The sequence below is a fragment of the Neofelis nebulosa genome, chromosome 2 (assembly GCF_028018385.1).
Source record: "Neofelis nebulosa isolate mNeoNeb1 chromosome 2, mNeoNeb1.pri, whole genome shotgun sequence".
Classification (NCBI taxonomy): Eukaryota; Metazoa; Chordata; class Mammalia; order Carnivora; family Felidae; genus Neofelis; species Neofelis nebulosa.
Window position 1 is genome coordinate 90438920 of NC_080783.1, and position 23163 is coordinate 90462082.

General features: G+C 34.2%; 1 protein-coding gene across 4 annotated transcripts in view; it reads left to right on the forward strand.

The window, feature by feature from the left end:
* Nucleotides 1-23163, forward strand: part of LRP1B (LDL receptor related protein 1B) — a 1890044-nt gene that overhangs the window by 1699199 nt on the left and 167682 nt on the right. For all 4 annotated transcript variants that reach the window (XM_058715412.1, XM_058715410.1, XM_058715409.1 and 1 more), the window contains exon 67: nt 22665-22781. In XM_058715412.1, coding sequence (XP_058571395.1) covers nt 22665-22781 — 117 coding nt within the window. The remainder of the gene's footprint in view (nt 1-22664; nt 22782-23163) is intronic.

Genomic DNA, 23163 nt, shown 5'->3' on the forward strand with positions numbered 1-23163 from the left:
ATTAGGTAGCATTGATATTATTATTATTATGGTTGTTATTATTATCATTGTTCCCATTTAATAGATGTGGAAACGGAGAGTCATAGAGGTAAGGTCAATGCCCAAGCTAATAAGTTGATAAGTATGTATTTGAATATTAGGGTGTCTGGCCACAGGGAACATATCTCTACATTATTCCAACTCCAAGTGTCAGGGAGCCTGTGCCTTCCCATAGTTTTGTCATCTACCAGCACTGTGACTTAGACAAGACACCGTGAGTTGGACAAGACTTGGACAAGACCTCTGAGGCTGTCTCTATACTTAAATTTATTGGCTTGGATAGTATTATTTGTAAGATTATTTTCTCCTACATAGGATCTTTACCATATGCAAATAGAAAGAATCTGAATATAGCCTATATAATAATGTCAATGAAGTATAATTTTGATTACACAATTTGCAATCTAAATCTTTTTTTCATAATGATCAGTTTTCATCCGAGTTAGTTTCAATGCCTAAAAGGAGGGAAATTATACAATACCAAGAATGCATATGTAGTTCACAAAGGTTTCAGTTTACTGTTGAGGGTGTTTCAAAGTGGTAGTTTCAATTAAAATAATGTTTTCAATAAAATATTTTCTCCTATAGATATATAAATCTTATAGAAAATTGATTTCTTTATTAAATCTAAATTATTTTCAAAATATAAGAAAGGAAGTTTACTGAAATCTCTGGTGGAAGAAAATTTGGATAACTGTTACTAATTTAGCCAGTCTGTTAATTTGCATTGGAAAAGAAGAAAATCTCAGCTTTCTGTGTATTTGTTTCCAACCCAACAGATTTTACTGTATTACAAAATATACTTATACAGTGATTCATAAATATCATTAATTCATACACCTACAAAGCTCAATTTCCTATATCAACCTTTTGAGTAAGATGAAATTTTCATTCTGAATAGAGTAAGATGAAATTTTCCTTACTTTTATCAGGAAATTTAACTTCAGTTTATGTCTCCTCCACCATCACCATTCCTGTTTTTTTCTCCTATCTCTCCATTTTTTATCTTTTCTCATACCTTTTCTTTGAAGCTTATTACTTCTTTATTTCTTCCTCTTCCCTACCAAATTACAGTAAGATCAAACTGAGTAAATGTAGTGTGAAGTCTAGGTATTTTGTTTTCTTACCTCAAACATGTTACCTAGATGAGTGTATTTGGAATCTTTTCTATTTTCATTTGAGTTCCACATGCATGACCAATTTACCAAAAGGGAATTATTTATCCATTATTGGAGAGATAAGGCACAGAATTATGGTTGGTATGCATTTGGTCATCTCTCCTGTTTTGGTGACAATTTTGATGACTTTTTACATACCCATTGTCCAGTTGAATGTTTATATCACCTAAATCTATTCTTAATATGCAATGAAGAATTGTTACGACACTCCAAATTCTTTCCAAAAGCCAGAACCTTGATTATGTGTTGTCTAATCACAGTCAACAGACCAGTTTGAGAAATGATATCAAAGTCTCTTTTGACTTTTGCCTCAGTAATTTGCCATTCGTTTCAGAAACATCATACAAAATATATCATTTTATATAAAACTTACTGCATCTGTGCAAAAATTAAGTTGGGATTATTATTAAAAAAACCCTCAGAACAATTTTCTCTCAAGTCTCAGCAAAAATTCTGTTTGGTGAGAAAGAGCTGGTATATTTAATCTCCTGAATATCATACACTTTGTTATTTCCTTTTATATCTATTACAGTTCTTTCTCTATCAATCCCTCACCTCAGATTGTTGAGCATAGCTGCCTCATAATTATATTATGCCACATTTTGGTTACTTCTCCCAGATTTGTGTCATCTGCAAGTTTGTCAGCAATGCATTTTTATATCTTTATGTAATTTCCTAATATGTTTAATAAGGTTGTGTCAAGGATATTATTAGCATGCAATCAGAGTAATCCAGATTGCCATCAAATATTATTCTTTGGGTCAAGTTTTTCAGCAGTTGAGAATTAACCTTCAAACTATTACTCAAAATAAATTTATCATCTCCTCAAAGATGTAGCTGACTTTTGGCTTCAAGATACAGAATTCCCACATTGTTATACTGATATGTCATAGTTAGTGTGATTCATTTTGTTGTCACAGCCATTTTTCTCTATAATATTTGGTTTTCTTTTTTCCCTGGGCACTTTTATTTCTTCCCAGTTTTTTCTTAAGGAAATCTAGATCAAATTCTAAGTCTTATGTTCAGTGTTCTCTTTAAACTCTGTGAAAAATAGTCATTCATTGCTAAGCATCCATCTTTGAGCTCTCCTTGACTTATTTTCATTTTCTTAAATTTCTTATACAAGTGAGACATATCAGGGTCCTGGAAGTTTTTGTTTGTTTTTGTGTTTTCAGTTTGAATTAGATTTTTTAATTTAAATTTTAGTTAGTTAACATACAGTGCAATATTTCTTTCAGGAGTAGAATTCAGTGATTCATCACTTATGTACAACACTCAGTACTCATCACAAGTGCCATTTTTAATCGCCATCACCCATCTAGCCCATCACCAACCCACCCCCCCTCCATCAACCCTCAGTTTGTTCTGTATTGTTAAGAGTCTCTTGTGGTTTGTTTCCCTCTCTTCTCTTCCTCCCCCTTCCCATGTGTTCATCTGTTTTCTTAAATTCCACATATGAGTGAAATCATATGGTATTTGTCTTTCTCTGACTGACTTACTTTGCTTAGCATAATACATTCTAGCTCCTTGCATGTTGTTGCAGATGGCAAGATTTCATTCTTTTCAATGGCTGAGTAATACCCCACTATGTGTGTGTATGTGTGTGTGTGTGTGTGTGTGTGTGTGTGTGTGTTTGTGTGTGTGTGTATAGTAGAATGTCTCCAATTCATGTGTTTGTCTATGAGTATATGAGTATGTGCTTGTATGTGTATTTTACTCTTGAAAATATTTGGGAAAAACTGCCATAAAGTAATAATTCCTATGTATAGCAAGCATATGTCATGTAAACAAAAAAATGATTTTACATAGTACACAGAATAATTATGTATTTTAAATCTCTATTTAAAATATATAAACCAGTGATGTCTGGGTGGCTCAGTCATTTAAGCATCTGATTTGATTTCAGCTCAGGTCATGATCCCTGGGTCGTGGGTTTGAGCGCCTCATTGGTCTTGCTTTGAGCCTGCTTAAGATTCTCTCTCTCTCCTCCCCCCGTCTCCTCTCCTCTCTCTCTCGCCTCCCACCCTGCTCCTCCCTCCTCTCTCTCTCTTTCCTCCTTTGCCCCCTACCCTTCTCGTGCTCTCCCTCTCTAAACAATATAAATGAAATAAAATAAAATATATAAGCCAGCATATCAGATCATAATATTAAGAATCTTTGGCTCATGGTGAAGCTAAATTTTAAAAAGTTAAACAATTTGGGGTGCCTGGGTGGCTCAGTCGGTTGAGCATCTGCTTTGGCTCAGGTCATTATCTCACAGTTTGTGGGTTTGAGCCCCACATCGGGCTCTGTGCTGACAGCTCGGAGCCTGGAGCCTGCTTTGGATTCTGTCTCCCTCTCTCTGTTCCTCCCCAGCTTTCACTCTGTCTCTCTCTTTCTCTCAAAAATAAAGATTAAAAAAAAAAATTTAAGTTAAACAATTGAAAGAAAACACTAAGTAAATACTGGTAGAAGTGATATTAGCAAATAGCAAATTTGTGCAAGTGGTACATGGATAAGTGAATTGGGAAATATGGTGCTAGTGAGGTAGACCAGTCACCGGTTCAGTGGGTTCCTCCTTCCTCCCTGTTTACCTAGTTGCTGATCCCAGTGAGAAGAGTCACCCTGGCTTTGTAACAGCACTTGCAACCAACTTTCACCATGGATATTAATTTTATTGATATGATAGATCACGGGATATATGTTTTAAAGTGCCAGTTATTTTCTTTCTTATACCCACTAGATTATGATATGAAGGACAATTCTGTTTTTTTTTTCATTGTTTATAGTGAAACATTAGAAGTTGAAGGAATATTTGAGTGAGCTAAATTAATGCAAATTTAATGATGATTTATATTATCCATTGAGATACTTTGCTTTCTGCATGCGTCTAATGGCTGTATTAAAATGTGAATTTTATTGGCACCTTTATTTGAATTCTCATATTAAATTCAGCTCAAGCATTGGTTTTTAAAATTTCTTTCATAGCCTGCTGTCTCTCTGATAAATATGATTCTACAGCAGATGCAGTATTATTATAGGAGGAAAGGCAGGCTTATTAAAAGGTGAATAAAGACATCTAACAGGGAAGTGCACTACTAAGGTTTTTAAAGACATTTGGGAGTAAAGCCAAGCAAACCATCATGTACTGTAAGCAGAATCTTAAAAAAAAAAAAATCAATACCTTGCTGACTAGGCAGCCAATGAGGAAATGATAAGATAAAGGCTAATGTGATCATTTATTGATATGTAGCACCTAGTTTAACTGTAAGTCAAGTAAGGGGCATGTTCTGTATTGAGAGAGAGTGAGACTGCCTTTTTTTTTTTTTTTAAATGAGCTACCTTGTTTCCCTCTAAGTGTAAAGTATGCCTTATTATGGGAAACAACAACAACAAGACAAAGTGCATGAATAATAAATCTTGTTATTGAAGGCTTTGTAATGGCCATATTTATCTCTGAGTATAAATTTATAATCACTGTATGAATATACATTTTAACCCTCTCATGTAGAACTACTGTGTATTTAGGGTTTAATGGTGAAGGCAACTATATTTTTCTTGAATTTCCTTTGTCACGGCTTTTGACATGTATACAATTTTAGTAAGCTCTTAGAGTCCATAGAACTGAAATCTTAGTGTAAAATGGCAAAAGGAAGACGCATTGAAGAACTTTGTTTGGGGGCATTACTTGTGTTCCACTTGCAGAATAGTTTATAGTGTAGTTATTGGGTCAGATGATATGGATTCAAGTCCTGGGCCCAGAGTTTAAGAGCTGTGGGCTTTGAGACAAGTAATGTATTATAACCTTAGTTTTAGTATTCTCAGCTATTCAATATACTTTTCTTGTTGAGTTGGTAGGAGGTTTCCATGAATCAGGCTTAACCTTAAACCTAACCCAGAGAAAACACTCAATAAATATAAGCTGTTATGAGTGTCTTCAAACCAAGACATAAAAATCAACTTGGAATCTGAAAATACTAATACCAATTTTAAAAGATGGCCCATAATATCTACTTAAAAATCTCTTCACATACACAATTTTTACTGTACCAGTTATAATGAAATAAAAAATATTCATGTTTTAAAAAATAAAATGCAATCCTAGTTGAAATGATAGACCTATTTGTTACTTCTAATCAATGAACCTAGTCAAGAAATCAAATTATTGACCTGTAATCAATATATCTTATTACCAGACACATTTTATTTTGTATAAGATTCTCAATAATCTTTCAAAGATAAGTTACTTGTTACTACCTACTGTTGACTTTATCAGTATATATACCACTCTTCTAGCTTTATAGGTAAGAATAAGCACCAAAGCTGCAAAAAAAGGTAAATTACCCAGAATGTATACAGGCTAAAGAATTCATCATGGCAGTTCTGAGATCTGGGTTAATGTGTTACTGCAGTCATCTAGCAGTCCTTCAAATCTTCACTTTATTTTGTCATAGATCTAAAAATTTATGTGGAATTCATTTGTCAGGAAAAAAGAGGTCAAATTTGTATCATCTCGGGATGCCTGGGTGGCTCAGTTAGTAAAGCATCTGTCCCTTGATTTCAGCTTTAGGTCATGATCTCATGATTCCTGGGATTGAGCCCTGTGTTGGGCTTTGCACTGACAGTGCAGAGCCTGCTTGGGATTTTCTCTCTCCCTTTCTCTCTACCCCTTCCCTGCGTATTCATTCTCTCTCTCTCTCTCTCTCTCTCTCTCTCTCTCTCTCTCTCTCTCTCGCACACGCGCAAAATAAATAAGCTTTAAAAAATCCATGTGCCCTTTTTCAAGGAGAAGAAATAGCAAGTGTTACCACAGAAAGCCTTGTGCCTGATGTCAGTGCCCTTACTCAGCAATGGATAGTCTTCCTGAGCTGTCTTACCACTCATGACCTTCTTGCTCCACTTCAGCTATCCCATCTCCCTGAAGTCCCTTGGATACTTCAGGCCTGCTTATTTCTCCAAGGCATGTTTCTTCCTGGAATGCTCTTTCTCCCAGATAATGACATGACTCAGTCATTTTCTTTTTGTTAGTCTTCATGGTCACTCTCTTAATACAGCATTAACACTCTTATTTGAAATTCCTCCTTCACACATATTCTCTATTTCCTTCCCTTCCTTATTTCTCACTATAGCACTTCTTACCCTCCAATAAAGTATTTTTATATTCTTTTATTATATGTCCTGAATCCCCAGTTGGCCATTAGCACATGAACTCAAAGAGGAAAGGGATTTATGTCTGTTCCATTTATTCGTATAAACCCTATAAGCTCAGAACATGACAGGCATTAATGCATGTTTGTTGAGTAAATGACTACATAAATCCTTTCTTAAGTTAGATTTTCCAAGAATTAGAAACTGCACCCATAAAGATTTGATTACAAGTGGTTTATTTGGGAGATGATTCCAGAAACCACTAGTAGGTGGGTAGGGAAGTTACCAAGGTAGGGAGGAAAAATAGAAGTACATTATTGAGCAGGTTACTGCAGGAATGGGATCCATTATACCAGGAAATTCTATGAGGTAGTATAGAATACTTAGAGTAACCCCCCAACAAAGGAGAGAGTTGGGATATTTATTCACCAGCTAATAGCAGTCATTTGCTAATGTCTGTCTTTAGGAAGAGAGGGACATTATTGCCCTGAAAAGCATTTCCAGAGTGGAGTCAGGCAGAGTCACAAGTACTTACATTTAGAAGTCATCGGCTTAGACGTGGTGGATACCAAGGAGGTAGAAGGGCCCTGATGTCGTACAGTTCAAATCCATAAACCAGAAAAGACTTCATCACTTAGGGATTCAAGAATCTAAGCACATCACTATAATTGAGGGACCTTGAACGGCACAGTGTGTTGTTTCTCAATTTGTAATAAATCCCTTGTATTCAGCTGATACCAGATTTAAATATGCATTAAAATCATTTGAAAGAAAATACATTGATAAAAGGGAATCTTGAAGACAAGTATGTGAAGGACAAGAGGCCATACTACCATGTATATACATAACTAGATCATAGTCTAAGGCTCAACAAGTATTGATCACCATCATCTAGCACAACTGTTTCCTCTTCTTATTAGTCTCTTTCAGTATTTTTTTTATAGATGGTCATTTGGTCCTTAAAAATAAAGCCTGTGTTATCATCCTGACTTTCTAAAATCTGCTCTTTTGAAATGATTTTGCACATGAAAATAAGAGACGATTTGACAATAGAGACTAAGTAGGTTAGCAGAAAGTGAGATCGGCCATCAGACAGTGGTGTTGCTAAAACATGCTTTTTCTTCATCTACCTTTTCCTTCATACTGGAAGCATTATTTCTCCTGATTGTTGTAAACCATATAAACTATGGCTTCTCTAAGGTATTTGGGGTATGGTGGAGTAAATAAAACTGTATCCTAGATATAAACAATATTTTTTTTAGTCTATGATAAAAAACAAAGGAATAATTAAATGCTTTACCTGTTTTTGAATAGAATTTAAAATGATGCAGTGTAAAAGAGGTCTAAGAGAAAAAATTATACTACTTAATACTAACCATACTAAAAAAACTAACAGTACTAGAAAATTAAAAATATTTCCATCTTAGTGCAATTCTCCATGAATTTATACACATAATATATTTTAATGAGATCAAAATCCTAAAAAAAACCTGAGTGCATACTAAGTGATGAAGTGATGTGTGTTTGTGCATATAAAAAAATGTATGCATATATACATACACATGTATGTATATATACATACATATATTTGCATATATATACATATATTTATATACATGGTTGTATCTTGATCTTAACTTTTCAAAGTATTAAGGCACTAAATTTTAGATCAAATCTAAACCTCTAAATAGCAGTATTAAAAAGAAGAAAAATAGTATTTGAATGGTTTGTTACTCAATTTTATTAACACACTTTTGACTCTGACATTCTTGGCTGAGTTCATTATGCACTTTACAAAGCATATTGGTTAGATAAATGATTTAGAGCAGTTGCTCAAAACCAAGGAAATTTCTTTTTAAAAAACTATCTCTGGGGCACCTGGGTGGCTCAGTTGGTTAAGTGTCTGACTTTGGCTCAGGCCTTAACCTCACAGCCCGTGAGTTCAAGCCCTGCATCAGGCTCTATGCTGACAGCTCAGAGCTTGGATCCTGCTTCAGATTCTGTGTCTCCCTCTCTCTCTGCCCCTCCTCCACCCATGCTCTGTCTCTCTCTGTCTGAAAAATAAATCAGAATATTAAAAAATCTTACTCTGCTCCTAATGTTCCCCCATACACAATACTGCAACAAAGATACTCCATTCATTATAATTAGTAGTTAGAAATATTTTTTACAGAGATTAGCCTAGGAACAATATAATGAGAATATAGGAAAAATTGTCATCAGTTTTGGTACCAGTTCCTACAAGATTTCAAATGGACACACAGTTTCATATTCAATGACAAACGTAACTATACATAAATCCTGATGCTTACGGGGATCTGTCCTACAGCTAGCATTCACTTATACTTGCTCTCTTTTCTAGGTGTGGCACTTGTGTGCATGCACATGTTGGATATATAGTCTTAGAGATAATTAGCAGTATCCTTTGTATGCATTTCTAACTGGTATCTACATACTGATTGAAGGGTTGTGTGTGTGTGCGTGTGTGTGTGTGCGCACACGTGCATATATCATTTTTTACTTGGTTTTATGAGATGAATATCTCTCACCCCACCGCAGACATTTATTTAATATATGTCTAATTGTATGTTTATAAGTAAATGAAATTTTCTGTCAATTGCCCTCTTTCTTCACCTCCCACCTGAGTTTTATAATCCCAAAGAAAGGTTTGGTAACTATTTTACATTAAAAAGTAGTCTGGTTCTTTATGTTCATAATTACTGATTGATATAATCACAAAAACTCTAAGCGTGAATGATAAATTTATAAATACACCTTATGTGAGAAATACTTTCAAGAATATCAAGCAGAAAGAATCTTTCACTTTGTTAAGTAACTAACAAATGTGTCACATTCGATCTAAGAATGTTAGTGCCTGTACGAGGAACCTGAGAATGTATGCCAAGGACAAGATAAGACATAAAGACTATGAAATATGAAATGAGGTGAATGTCACTGAAGAAGACTCTATTGAAACATACATGCATATACTTAACTGTAGAAGAAAGAATTTTTATTGTGAACATTATCTTCCTTATTCAAATTGGAAAAAAAATATATCAAGACCTTAAATACCAAACTCTAGAGAACTCTAGCTAAACTAAGGCACATCCACAAGATAAATATTATACAGCCAAAGAAATGGCATTTGTTTTTTTTTTTTTTTTAATGTTTTTTTTTTTTTTTTTTTTTTTAATTTATTTTTGGGACAGAGAGAGACAGAGCATGAACGGGGGAGGGGCAGAGAGAGAGGGAGACACAGAATCGGAAACAGGCTCCAGGCTCCGAGCCATCAGCCCAGAGCCTGACGCGGGGCTCGAACTCACGGACCGCGAGATCGTGACCTGGCTGAAGTCGGACGCTTAACCGACTGCGCCACCCAGGCGCCCCCAAAGAAATGGCATTTGTAAGAATTTTTAATGACTTAGGGAAATTATTTGTATGCAATTCTTAGTAAAATATATACTGCACAATATGTAATTTATTTATTTTCTTAGAGAAACATAATGAAGATTATGATATGTGGCTGTGAGTTGTTTGTTTCTACTTTCCTGTATTACATAGTTTCACACTTCCATAAAGAGTACTGTATGTGTCACTTATATAATTAAAAAAATACTATTTTCTAGGAAGAATAATACAAGCAAAAATGTTTTCTAGATATGATAATTAAACATATATGCAGATGGTAAAATTAAAGTACACATTTGATTAAAAGACTCCAGGTGTCTCGTAACCTTTCAAATTTTAGGATTAGGAATGTGATTCCCCACAAAATTTGAGGGTCTTATATGATTAATACTTACATGTGACCTTGAGCAAGTTACCAATACTTGATCTTTGTGTATAAAATAAATAGGATGTGGGGCCCCTGGGTGCTCAGTGGGTTGAGCGTTTGACTTTGGCTCAGGTCATGAACTCATAGTTGGTGAGTTCGAGCTCAGCATCAGGCTCGCTGCTGTCAGTGTAGAGCCCACTTTGGATCTTCTGTCCTGCCCTCTCTCTGTCCCTTCCCCTCTTGCACACTCTCTCTCTCAAAAATAAATAAATACATAAAAAAATAAATACATAAAAAATAAATACATAAATAAATAAACAAGATTCCTCACAATGTTATAGTAAAATCATTTATTATTCACTTAAAATAGTAAGATTATAAATGTAAATACCTAAAGCAGTGCCTGCAATATAGCAGTCTTTTATTTATTTATTTTTTTTAATTTTTTTTAACGTTTATTTATTTTTGAGACAGAGAGAGACAGAGCATGAACAGGGGAGGGACAGAGAGAGAGGGAGACACAGAACCTGAAACAGGCTCCAGGCTCTGAGCGGTCAGCACAGAGCCTGATGTGGGGCTCGAACTCACGGACCGCGAGATCGTGACCTGAGCTGAAGTCGGCTGCTTAACCGGCTGAGCCACCCAGGCGCCCCTATATAGCAGTCTTTTAAATAAATATCACTTTTCTGGACACCTGGGTGGCTCAGTTGGTTAGTTGTCTGTCTTCAGCTCAGGTCATGATCTTACAGTTTGTGAGTTCAAGCCCCATGTTGGGCTCTGTGTTGACACCTTGGAGCCTGGAGCCTTCTTCAGATTCTGTGTGTCTCTCTCTGCTCCTCCCCTACTCACATTCTGTCTGTCTCTCTCTCTCTCTCTCTCTCTCTCAAAAATAAATTTAACATTAAAAATAATAAAAAAATAAATAAATATCACTTTTCTTCCTCCTAAATTCACATAACTTGTTGAAGATAAAGTTGGTATTGAAATCCACATCTTCTAAGTTTTTATTTACTATTTGCTAATTTTTACTATTTTTTCTATTTATTTATTTACTATTATTGTTTAAGTAACTAGTTACTGAATAATTACTACTACTGCTTAATTATCACTACTTCCTATTTATTAAGCCAGGTGTTCAGTACTATGTATTTCACTTTAATTCTTAGCCTTTGGGAAACTGAAGCACAAAGAAGATACATAATTAGCTTAGGGGCACCTGGGTGGCTCAGTCAGTTAAGCGTCGACTTTGGCTCAGGTCATGATCTCGTGGTTCATGGGTTCGAGCCCCACTTTGGGCTCTGTGCTGACAGCTCAGAGCCTGGATCCTGCTTCGGATTCTGTGTCTCCCTCTCTCTCCTCATCCCCTGCTCGCGCTTTCTCTCTCTTTCTCAAAAATAAACAATAAAAAAATTTAAAAAAAATAATAATTACTTTAAATTGTACATGAGTAGGAGGCAGAATTAGGATTTAAATCAAATTCTGACTTTAGTGCTCGGGTTCTTTTCACTATGCCTCACTATCGCCCCCCAAATCAGAGTTTGATATTATTCATCCAAAAATGTAAAGTGATTTGAGCAATTGTCTGATGACTCTGATTTAACAGGGTTAGACCAACTACAGGAATATAATCAACTGTATATTTACAAATATTTTCGTAGACTCCCTTTTTAGTTGCCTTGAATTCCTTTTAAAGTAAAACATAGAATCAAAACTTAGAAAAAAGATAGGAAAAGGCTTTTTTGATTTTGTAAGCTGGGTGAGGAAACATAAGTGGAATTGCTACAACATGACTATCAGAATCTGTAATGGGGATTCAAGAATGACTCTGAAGCACGTTGCCCTACCTGTACCTTCGTATTTTAGAGATTTGGGTTCCTCTTTCTCTCTGGTTCACAAATGCAAATTTGTTTATACAATATTACCATACAAGCTGTCAAGACAACAGGCTGTTGAGAAGAGAATGATAAATGGGATAGAAGGGGTTTGGCAGGTGATGTGCAGTATGTTGGCAAAGATGGAATAAAGCTGTCTCCCCCCAGTTCACAACCATAAAGTCACAATACATATTTCTAAATAAGAAAAAAAATCACAAATTCTTGTCAAGTGTAATAGATGGCATTACAGGATGTAATATGACACTTTCTAAAAATGCATAATGTGAATTCAAAAAAATTTCCACTGAAAATTACATTGCATTGACATATAACTTTTAAAATGTCATTATTGGAGCTTCCAGAGAGCTAGCTTATAATAGATTCACCTCTTTATAAAGAAAATATGTCATCGGCAGTTTGTTTTACTTTTTCAGCCTTTCTCTTCTCTACCTAGAAGAATAATATAAAAGTTAAAAGAATAAATAAAAATTCAAAAGTGAAGCAGAACTAGTAGGGTCCCCCTGGAACAAGCTGCAGCTGGCATTAAGTCTGAACTGCTGGTGCATCCACATATTCTTTCCACTTCCCATAGAAGAACAGGCTGTGCATGTAAGTGTTCGTGGAGGAATATTACCCTGATTGATGAGAAGTAACATGAAATTAATTCTCAGATCCACCAACCACTGCACAATGCAAAGCAAGCTGCGACTTAGAGGCTGTAATAGCATATGTCCCGTAGAGAATATGTTCAAAAAATGCAACCCTCAGTTTGTAGTGTTTGTACCGTCTCCCATCTTCATGGAAGCCTGGATTTGCAAATTACTTTTAAATAAAGACTAATTCTGAGGCTTCTTATGGAAACAGATCGCATTTCCCAGGTAATTATAAACCAATGAAATAGCCTGGGAATGATGTAAGTCAGCACACACAGGTAAGAACATTAACATGAAGAGTCCCTAATATTTTTTTTTTTATTTTTGAGAGGGAGAGACACAGAACTTAAGTGGGTTCCAGGCTCCATTGCTATCAGCACAGAGCCCAACACAGGACTTGAACTCATGAACTATGAGATCATGACCTGAGCTGAATTCAGACACTTAACCAACTGAGTCACCCAAGCGCCTCCAAGGAGTCCCTAATATTTTTAAGCAATAAAATAGTCTAATGTTTGCCTTAGGACTCTCGTCCAATGCAAACCAGTGGCAAAATAAAATTTCTGCCTTGATTCCAAGGAGTAGATGGAGTTAACCTCAGGAACAGTTTGGATACAGGTATTTACAGAGAGCCCTATCATCTTTTCTCCACTTCTAAGTTGCTCCATACTTTATTGGTGCCTTCTGAGAATGTTGCTTTTATTGTGGTTTTTAAAATGACCCATGGCAAAAAAAAAAAAAAAAATAAGAGGTCTTTTTTTTTAATGTTTATTTATCTTGAGAGACAGGGAAAGAGAGCAGGGAGGGGCAGAGAGAGAGAATCTCAGGCAAGCTCCATGCTGTCAGCACAGAGTCTGATGCAAGGCTCAACCCTATGAACCATGAGATCATGACTCAGGCCGAAATCAAGAGTCAGACACTTAACTGACTGAGCCACCCAGGCACCCCAAGAGACTCTTAACTATAGAGAACAAACTGAGGGTTGCAGGAGGGAAGGTGAATAGGAGGATGGGCTAAATAGGTGATGGAGATTAAGGAGGACACTTGTTAGGATGAGCACTGGGTATTATATGTAAGTGATGAAACACTAAATTCTGCTCCTGAAACCAATAGTACACTATGTTAACTAACTAGAATTTAAATAAAAACTTGAAACAAACAAAAATAAACAAAAATAAACAGTGAAATAAAATGACCCATGGAAATTTAAGGAATAATACTTACAATCTCAAAAGGAAAGAAATAGTCCCTCTTTCAGTAACCATGGAAATTACCTCCAGTGGCTTTAATTGGCTTTGTTAGGTTTTTTTAATGGAGACTCCTAACTTGGCTACCCCTATAACCAGTTTTTATTTACCTCTTAGAAACAGAACCCTAAATCTTCAGGTTGACACATTGCTATTCAGAATAAGTCATCACATTTCCTATCTCCCTTTATAGGGAGCTTTCATCCTGTGACTAAGTTCAGACTATTGAAATTTAAGTAGAAGTGTTATATGAGACTTCCAGAAAGACCACGTTAGGTTTTTGTTTTTTTGTTTTTGTTTTTGTTTTTGTTTTATCAAAATAGAAGGGCTTCTTCTTTTGCTTTTTTGGTCTTTCTACTTCAGACCTGCAAGGCGATAGCTAGCCATTAGTTAAGAATAGATTGATAAAAATCTGTGTTCCTGAGGATATTGTCTAGCCACTTATTATCCTTGCACTGCTCTCCTCCTTACATTTAATACTAAAGATGAAAAAATCATCTATCAGGTATAAACTGAAATATTTTCTTTCTCTTTCTTTTTTCTTTCTTTCTTTTTTTCTTTTTTTCTTTTTTTTTCTTTTTTTTTTCTTTTTTTGAACACGGGTGGTGCCTGAGTGGCTTATTTGGTTAACTGTATGACTTCAGCTCAGGTCATGATCTCAATGTTTGTAAATCCCAGCCTGGCGTTGGGCTCTGTGCTGACAGCTCAGAGCCTGGAGCCTGCTTCAGATTCTGTGTCTCCCTCTCTGTCCTTCCCTCTCTTTCTCTCTCTCTTCCTCTCTCTCTCTCTCTCTCTCTCTCTCTCTCTCTCACTCACTCAAAAATAAATAAACATTAAACATGAATAACATGACCATTGTAAACTAATTGTGGTCCAGGGGAAGATGCCTCTCTGGGTCATATGGTCCTCTCCTGTGACAGAAGAGGCAGGAACAGTAATTTCAAAATGACCAAAAAAAAAAAAAAAAAAAAAAACTCAGCCACTAATATTGGTATATATCTAATATTTACTATATTCATGTCACCAAAATGTATGTGTCAGTAGATGCTACCTGCTATAGAAAAAAAAGGAAAAGAATATGTTCCCTTATCATTGTTGAGGAACTCATAATGTCAAGGAGGTTTAGAACTTTTGTAAAGCAGCATTTATAGGTGATTCATTTCCATATGATTAAGGAGAATTTAGACTGGGAGATCCGAATTATACAAAGTTGATTTTAAAAAAATGGAAAGAATGACATAAAGAAGTTATGCTCTGATAGCTAACAGATCGTCATCCTGCCCCCAGTGGAGGACAAGGATTTCTACAAGAGAAGGTACTCCAATTCTGGTGTCATACTTCTGACTCTATGACGTTATAATCTGGAATAAAAGAAACAAGCAGCTACCATGACTGAGGTTACAGTTTACTGTTCTCACAGTTCTTTTGCTTCAGTGTTTCTATGACTATTTTTACTGGAGTTTTTGTTTTTTTGTTGTTCTTTTTGGTAACAAAAGTTGCATGTAAGTTATCTATTTGTAATCATGTTTCCTAAACTAGAAGATGGAAAGGGGTGATTAGGAACAAAAAACATTAGCAAGGACAACAAGCCCCCCACATCCCTGTTTTTTTTTGTTGTTTTTTGTTTTGTTTTGTTTTGTTTTTGTAGAGATGAATTGCCAACATTTCTTAAATCACAAGCTAAAATCTTCTTACTAAATTTGCTCTAAAATTAATTTATGTATTATATTTTCAAATTAATAGCCAACTGAGTTCTATACCTCAAGATATAAATTTTCCCAAGCCATTTTTTCCTAATCAGCAGTTGAATAAAACACATGACAAATTTACAAGTGACATTTTATTTTCTAAAGCAATAATACAACATTACTAGTGTAACAGTGTACAATTTCAATTTTCTAGATATCTATTGCTTCATTAAAATACTATTTTTTAGGATATTTAATATATAATATATACATGCGATAGGCATCATGTCACATATTCACGGAGGATCTTAACATTTTCCCCAATAATATAATGTGTTATTTTGTTCTCTGCTGCAGAGCTAACCAGAAAAAATGAAATGTGTTATATATGAAAGGCCAACATATAACATATTATCACTACTGAATATTACTGGAAACATTTTAGTGGGATACATTTTTTGGGGATGTTCTCAGGAGGAAAAAAAAGTGATACAAGTAGACTGAAGCATTATTTAACTCTGGGACTAAAATAAAACCTTTGGCACCTCCAAAAAGGATGAAATTTTAGACACAGTTGTTTATATTCTATATTCTCAATTATGTATACTATAGTTGGGATCTATAATAAAATACTAGTTCATTTGTATTTTTTGAATGCCATCTAAAATTTTCAAAAGGTATGCTTTTTAAGGGTGGGCAAAGCTAACTGTATCTTTGGGTCAGAAAGATATCAGATGATAACAAAGTGCACTTTAAGGAAATCCAGTACTCTCATTAGGACTGAAATCACCCGAAAAATGAAGACAGATAATTGTAAACTGATACTACAAATATCTAGCACAGGACAGAATGAGGGCATGATAGCCTCAAATGCCAAATAAAGAAATCTCTGGAGATACATGTATGTGATATAAACACAGACGTACACATATACACATACTATTGCCTAAAATTAGTATGGAACATTTAAATCTCGATGCCCCAAATAAGTAGTATTTTGTTTTTGTTTTGTTTTGTTTTGTTTTGTTTGTTTTGTTTTGTTTTAAACAGAGAATTATCTTTCAGACTGCCCTTCTGTTCTGAATACACCTGAGCATTCAGGGAGTAAAATAATTCTTTACCATACTATAATCATTTGGACTTTTCAAATGCCTAGCAATTCTAATAATAAAGTCATTTTTAATTAAAATAAAATAAAATTAAGTGCTCAGATCTGAAATGTTCAGTTTGATGAGTTTTGGCAATTTTATGCAGCATGTAACAAACACCAAAATTAAATTCCCCTAGAAAGTACTCTTGCTCACCTTTTAGTCAATTCCCTTGCATTTCTCTCTACAACCACTAACTCCTCTCTATCACCACAGATTATTTTTACTTGTATTTGGGCGTGTTATAAATAGGTGCATATACTATTTACACTTTTGCTTGTGAATTTTTCATTTGCATGACGTTTTAGAAACATTTCTTAGTTATGTCTTAGTAATTCATTATTTTTTTATACCTAAGTAGTTTTCAGTTGAATGGGTATATTTTCACTTGGATTATTTTAGAAGTTGATTATTATAAATAAGGCTGCTATAACCATTCTTGTACAAATTTATTTTGTTAACATTTGTTTTCATTTTCCATGAACACTTAGATATAAAATTGCTGAGTTATAGGGTAAATACATGTTTGCCCTTTTAAGAACTAGAATAGACAGTTTCAAGTTCTCTATATTCTCATGAAAATTTAGTGTGGCTTCTTTGATTTGAGCAATTTCGTTAGGTATGTAGTGGTATCTCATTGTGGTTTGAATTTGCATCACCTTCATGATTAATGGTTTTAAGAACCTTTATTTGCCATTCAAATATATTTTTATTTTATAAAGTATCTTTTCAAGTCTTTTGTCTGCTAATGTGTAAGATATGTAGAAAATTTTATATATTCTGGATCTAAGTAATTTCCCAGATATATATGGTGCAAATGTTTCTTAATATGTTGCTTGCCGATTCATTTTCTTAATGATACTTTTTAAAGAATAAAACATTTTAATTTTGTTGAAGCCCAATTTACTAATTTTGTATTAATTATTAATGCTATTTGTGCTCTGTCCAAGAAATATTTACCTACTCCAAGATTATGAAAATATTTTTCCATATTCATTATGTTTATCACCATCTCAGATTTTTTAAGTTTATTCATTTTTGAGGGAAGGAAGGGCAGACAGAGAGAATTGAGAGAGAGAGAGAGAGAGAGAGAGAGAGAGAGAGAGAGAATCCCAAGCAGTTTCTGTGCTGTCAGCATGGAGCCAGATGAGATACTCAACCCATGAACCATGAGATCATTACCTGAGCCGAAATCAAGAGTTGTATGTTTAATTGACTGAACCCCATCTCAAATTAATTTTTTGTATGAAATATATTAGGTTGAGATTTATGTTTTCCTTATGGATAGCCATTGTTTCAGCAATATTTGCTAAAAAGGACTTTCTTTGGCTCATTAAATTGATTTTGTGCCTTTGTTGAAAATGAGTTGACCATATATATTTGTTTATATTTCTGGTTTCATTTTGTTTAACACTACATTTTCTCAATTATCATAGCTTTATAGTAATCTTTGAGATCAGGTACTGTAAATTCTCCAATTTTTTTCTTCTTTTTCATTATTGATTGATTATTCTAGATCCTTTACATTTCAGTATATTTTAGGATAATCAGTTTCTTCAAATATAACTTGCTGGAATTTTGATGGGGGTTCCATTAAATCTTTATACTAATTTCAAGAAAGTTTTAACAATTTGAGTTTTCTAATCCATGAACATGATATATTGTTGCATTTTCTTAGGTGTGAATTCATTTTTCTCAGTAGTGTTTTACAGTTTTCAGTATGAAGTACAGTATGAGATACTGTATGAAATACAAATTCAGTATGTATTCAGTATGTATTCAGTATGTAAAATACAATTTCAGTATGAAATACAAATTTCACTAGTTTTATTCCTAGATATTCGTTATTTTATTGATGCCCTTGTAAAAGTTTTCTTTTTTTAGTTTCATTTTTGGTTATTGCTAATATAGAGAAATATAATCAAATATATATAGATAGATAGATAGATAGATAGATAGATAGTCATTGTATTTATAGCCTTTCTAAATTCACATATTACTTTCAGTAGTTTTTACATTCCTTTGGATTTCTTTTGGTATAATGAGAAAACTAAATTTCTCTTCCACTCCTGTATCCCAGCCCTCTTCTCCAGTTCTTGCTCACAAAGACATTATTACTATTATTTTCAGAAATAGCCCATGCATATGTAAGTGGCAATAGGATTGCAGTAGATACTACATAGTTTTACATTTTGGTAGTCCCTCCGGGAGGATCAAATGTGTAGTAGTATCTGTAATTCATGTGGGAACATGATAAATAAAAAATAAATAAATAAATAAATAAATAAAAAACAAACAAGTTTTCAAATCCTCCATTTGTTTTCTCCATTCTTATAATATAAAAAAAAAAACTACATTGTTCCAATGCTATTTAATAATTTGAATAAATAAAAAAATTATATATTGTGATCATTTTATATTAATTACTCTAAAGTATTATAATGTGGAATTCTATATGTTCTATTCTACAATTAGGTTTTTGGGCCAGTGATTTTCAATCTTGCCTAGTCATTGGAATCAGCTGGCTAGCTTTAATAAAAATACTGATGTCTGGGATCTACCCAGATTTTATTGATGTGGGATATTGACTGGGCAAAGGAATTCTTTTAAATTCCCCAGATGATATTAATGTGTAGCCAATTTGATAACTGCTATTTTACCTTGCTAATACATTTTCCTATTAAAATATATTTATATTATATTTATATTTTATATATAATATAAATATATTATATTTATATTTAATCTCCTCAAGGGAGACTTTAAATGAAGAACAAAGTCTATATGGTCTGTATAGTTTGTATTTCTCATTTTTATAGGCAGTGTCATTTGGAATACATATGGAATACATAATAATTTGGAAACATAACGTTTGAATAGCCTTGCATAAGGCAATTAACCTTTCGGTGTTACTGTTTCTGTATGCCCTAACTGAAATCTTAGCAATCAACTGTAACTTGTTTTTGTTAAGAAATAAAGTAAGTGCAGATCTCTTTCAAACACAAAATATGATACAAATATTTAAACATAGACAAATGTACAAATGGCATTTAGGAGGAAAAAAAACAAACTCCAAAACACTTATTGTATTGATAGTATCAAATGTGAACCTTGCATAGCCATGGGTAATTGCTTGGGGCCAATGTTGTAATTCTAGGTCACATAGTCTATTTGTTTGATCCAGTCTGATCTTTCTTACTTTCTTATATTCTAAAATTTTAAAACAATATTCTAAAATAATGCAAACAACACATAGAGAGGAATTAATAAACCTAATCTTAGATAAGCATAGAGTAGTGGCTTCAGAAAAGTTTAATTGCTAAAATGAAACAACCATATACATAGTTCAGTACTGAACCCCTAGTTTGAGTGGTCATTATTGAAATTCCAATCATCCTAACACATTTCTTGACTGAGTGAAATGTGAAAAATGCTGTGTTAGACTTCTGCATATTTTAAGCCAATTTTATTATTTTTTTCTCTTATTTATTTACTTAATTTTATTTTTTAAATATAATTTATTGTCAAGTCAGCTAACATACAGTGTATACAGTGCTCTTGGTTTTGGGAGTAGATTCCCATGGTTCATCACTCACATACAACACCCAGTGATCATCCCAACAAGTGCTCTCCTCAATGCCCATCACCCATTTTCCCCTCCCCCCACATCAATCTTCAATTGTTCTCTGTATTAAGAGTCTCTTATGGTTTGCCTCCCTCTCTGTTTGAAACTATTTTTTCCCTTCCTTTCCCCCATGGTCTTTTGTTAAGTTTCTCAAATTCCACATATGAGCCAAAACATGATATCTGTCTTTCTCTGACTGACTTATTTCATTTAGCATAATACCCTCCAGTTCCATCTGCCTCCAAAGTCAAAGGAAATAAAAGTAGAAATGAACTATTGGGACTTCATCAAGATAAAAAGCCCCTGCACAGCAAAGGAGACAATCAACAATACCAAAAGGCAACTTACAGATTTTAAGCCAATTTTAAAATTTAATTTAACGTGTAACACAAGTGAAAAGGATATACCACAAAACACAGCACTCAACACAGTGACACAAGTTAGGTACTGACTAATCATTAACAGGCAGGTAGGCTGGAGGAAGAAAGGGAGGGAAGGAGGAAGGGAAATACAGGCTCATTATATGTAGATCTATATAAGGACTATCTATCTGTAGAAAATTTTGCAAAGTTTGAAAAATTTGAAGTCTATCATGAGAATTTCTACAGAAATGTATATTTTTCTGTAGTGAGATCTGGATATAAATTTTTCCATTACCATTTAATATCTTTGTAATATTGGAGAAATTGCTTAAACTCCTTGAAACTTATTTTTCTCATTATTTTAAGTGCATATAATAATACTTCTTAGGGATGTTATGAAGGCTGAATATGATCATGTTTTAGGAAAATGCTTAGCCAAGAGGTAGGTTGGATCCTTAATAGATGTTCATTATTTAATTTTCCAATTATATCTAAATCACTTTTGCTTTCATGATTTTATTTGAATTTTTTTTGAATTTTTTTTAATGTGTATTTATTTTTGAGACAGAGACAGAGCATGAACAGGGGAGGGTCAGAGAGAGAGGGAGACACAGAATCTGTAGTAGGCTCCAGGCTCCGAGCTGTCAGCACAGAGCCCGATGCGGGGCTCGAACTCATGGACCGCGAGATCGTGACCTGAGCCGAAGTCAGCCGCTTAACCGACTGAGCCACCCAGGCGCCCCTGAATTTTATAAGACATATTTTAAAGCAAACACCACCAAATTGCTTATCTTCTCCTTTAGTTAATCTATTTTATTAGTCTGAGTTGTTAGACTCACTGTCCATCCCTAATACACCTGAGAGTAAGGAGTCAAGATAGGGAATGTGTCCTAATTTACACATTAGCATTTACAATTTTATTATTGTTATATTATTGAATTCATTCCATCTTTAGCTTTCAGACCCTTGGTAATCAGGGTGTTTCATAGACCAAGGACAGTGTTATCACTAGAGAGCTTCTTAGAAATCCAGATCTGCATAATCACAATCTCCATTTTAGCAAAATTCCAAAGTAATTTATATGTGTGTGCATTAAAGTTTCAGAAGCACTGCTTTAGACTGTATACAGTTAGCTATTACTCTTGTGAAAATTTAAGAATATATGACCTAAGATTTAGATATATTCTTATTGCATGCATTCTGATTCTGGCTCAATTCTGAACACAGGTTTCTTGTAAAGAGCACTGAAGCAGGAGTAAACACACACAAACACACACACACACACACACACACACACACACACACATTGTTCCATTTAATGGTAGTAAAACTTCATCAGGCTTCTAGACTCTAAGTCTCTGTTTTGTCATTTGTAAAATGAAAGGCTAGTTAATACCTGTCCTTGTACTCAGTGGGATTGTTTAGAAATCAAATGACATGATACTTCATTAATTTTCAAGGTCTGTACACTACAGGTTCTATTATAATCTATGAGTTTAGATCAGTTGATAGGTTGATTATGAGTAAGAAATTCTTAGGGAGGAAGACAAGATAACAACCTCAGAGTCTGACTAATAACCATTTATTTTTGCTGTCTTATGCAAGAAATAGAAGGTGGCTTAGGGAGGGAGTACCCTAAAGAGAATGGTAGTTCTTAATAGTTTTGATTTTTTTGATTGATTTTGTTGACTTTGTTTGGGTGGGCCAATCAATTGCTTTATAATTGGCTAGTGATGAAAGCATGACTGATAACATAAAACAAGACAGTAGGATGAATTTTATTTAGCACTTAACTTCAGTTTTTCCTAGAGATGCTTCTCAGTTAGTAACTGAATTAAGGTCTGAGGAAATGTCATACGCCCTGAATTTGGCATGGCAGTAAGGATATTGTGAGGGATATCTTCGTGGAAGTCAGTGATGCAAACTCTGATTCTTTCTATTACAGACAAAAAGACTTGTGGACCTCATGAATTCCAGTGTAAAAACAACAACTGTATTCCAGATCACTGGCGGTGTGATAGCCAAAATGACTGCAGTGATAATTCAGATGAAGAAAACTGTAGTAAGTAGCTGTTGCTTGAGAACACTGTGAGCATGAAGCATATTCAATAAGCAGGAGAGCAATGTTTAGTTCAGTTAAGGTATGAATTTGAACCTCTCTGTCCCGCAGCTCACATTTTTATAAATATATTCACATTTGGACAAGAATATTCGGACTAAATTGACCTGAATCTCAAATGGTGGAATTATTGAAATGTTCATACTGGAAGTTATTTTCTTGTAGTTATCAGAATTGGTATGAAAGTATCATGAGGTTTAGTGCAACCCATTAGTATGCAACACAGTAAGCCCTTGATGCAAGTTCATACAAAGAGCTGAATGATGTGGAGACAGTACAAAACATATCATTCTTTAACGGATGGTATTCATTTCATTTCAGTCTC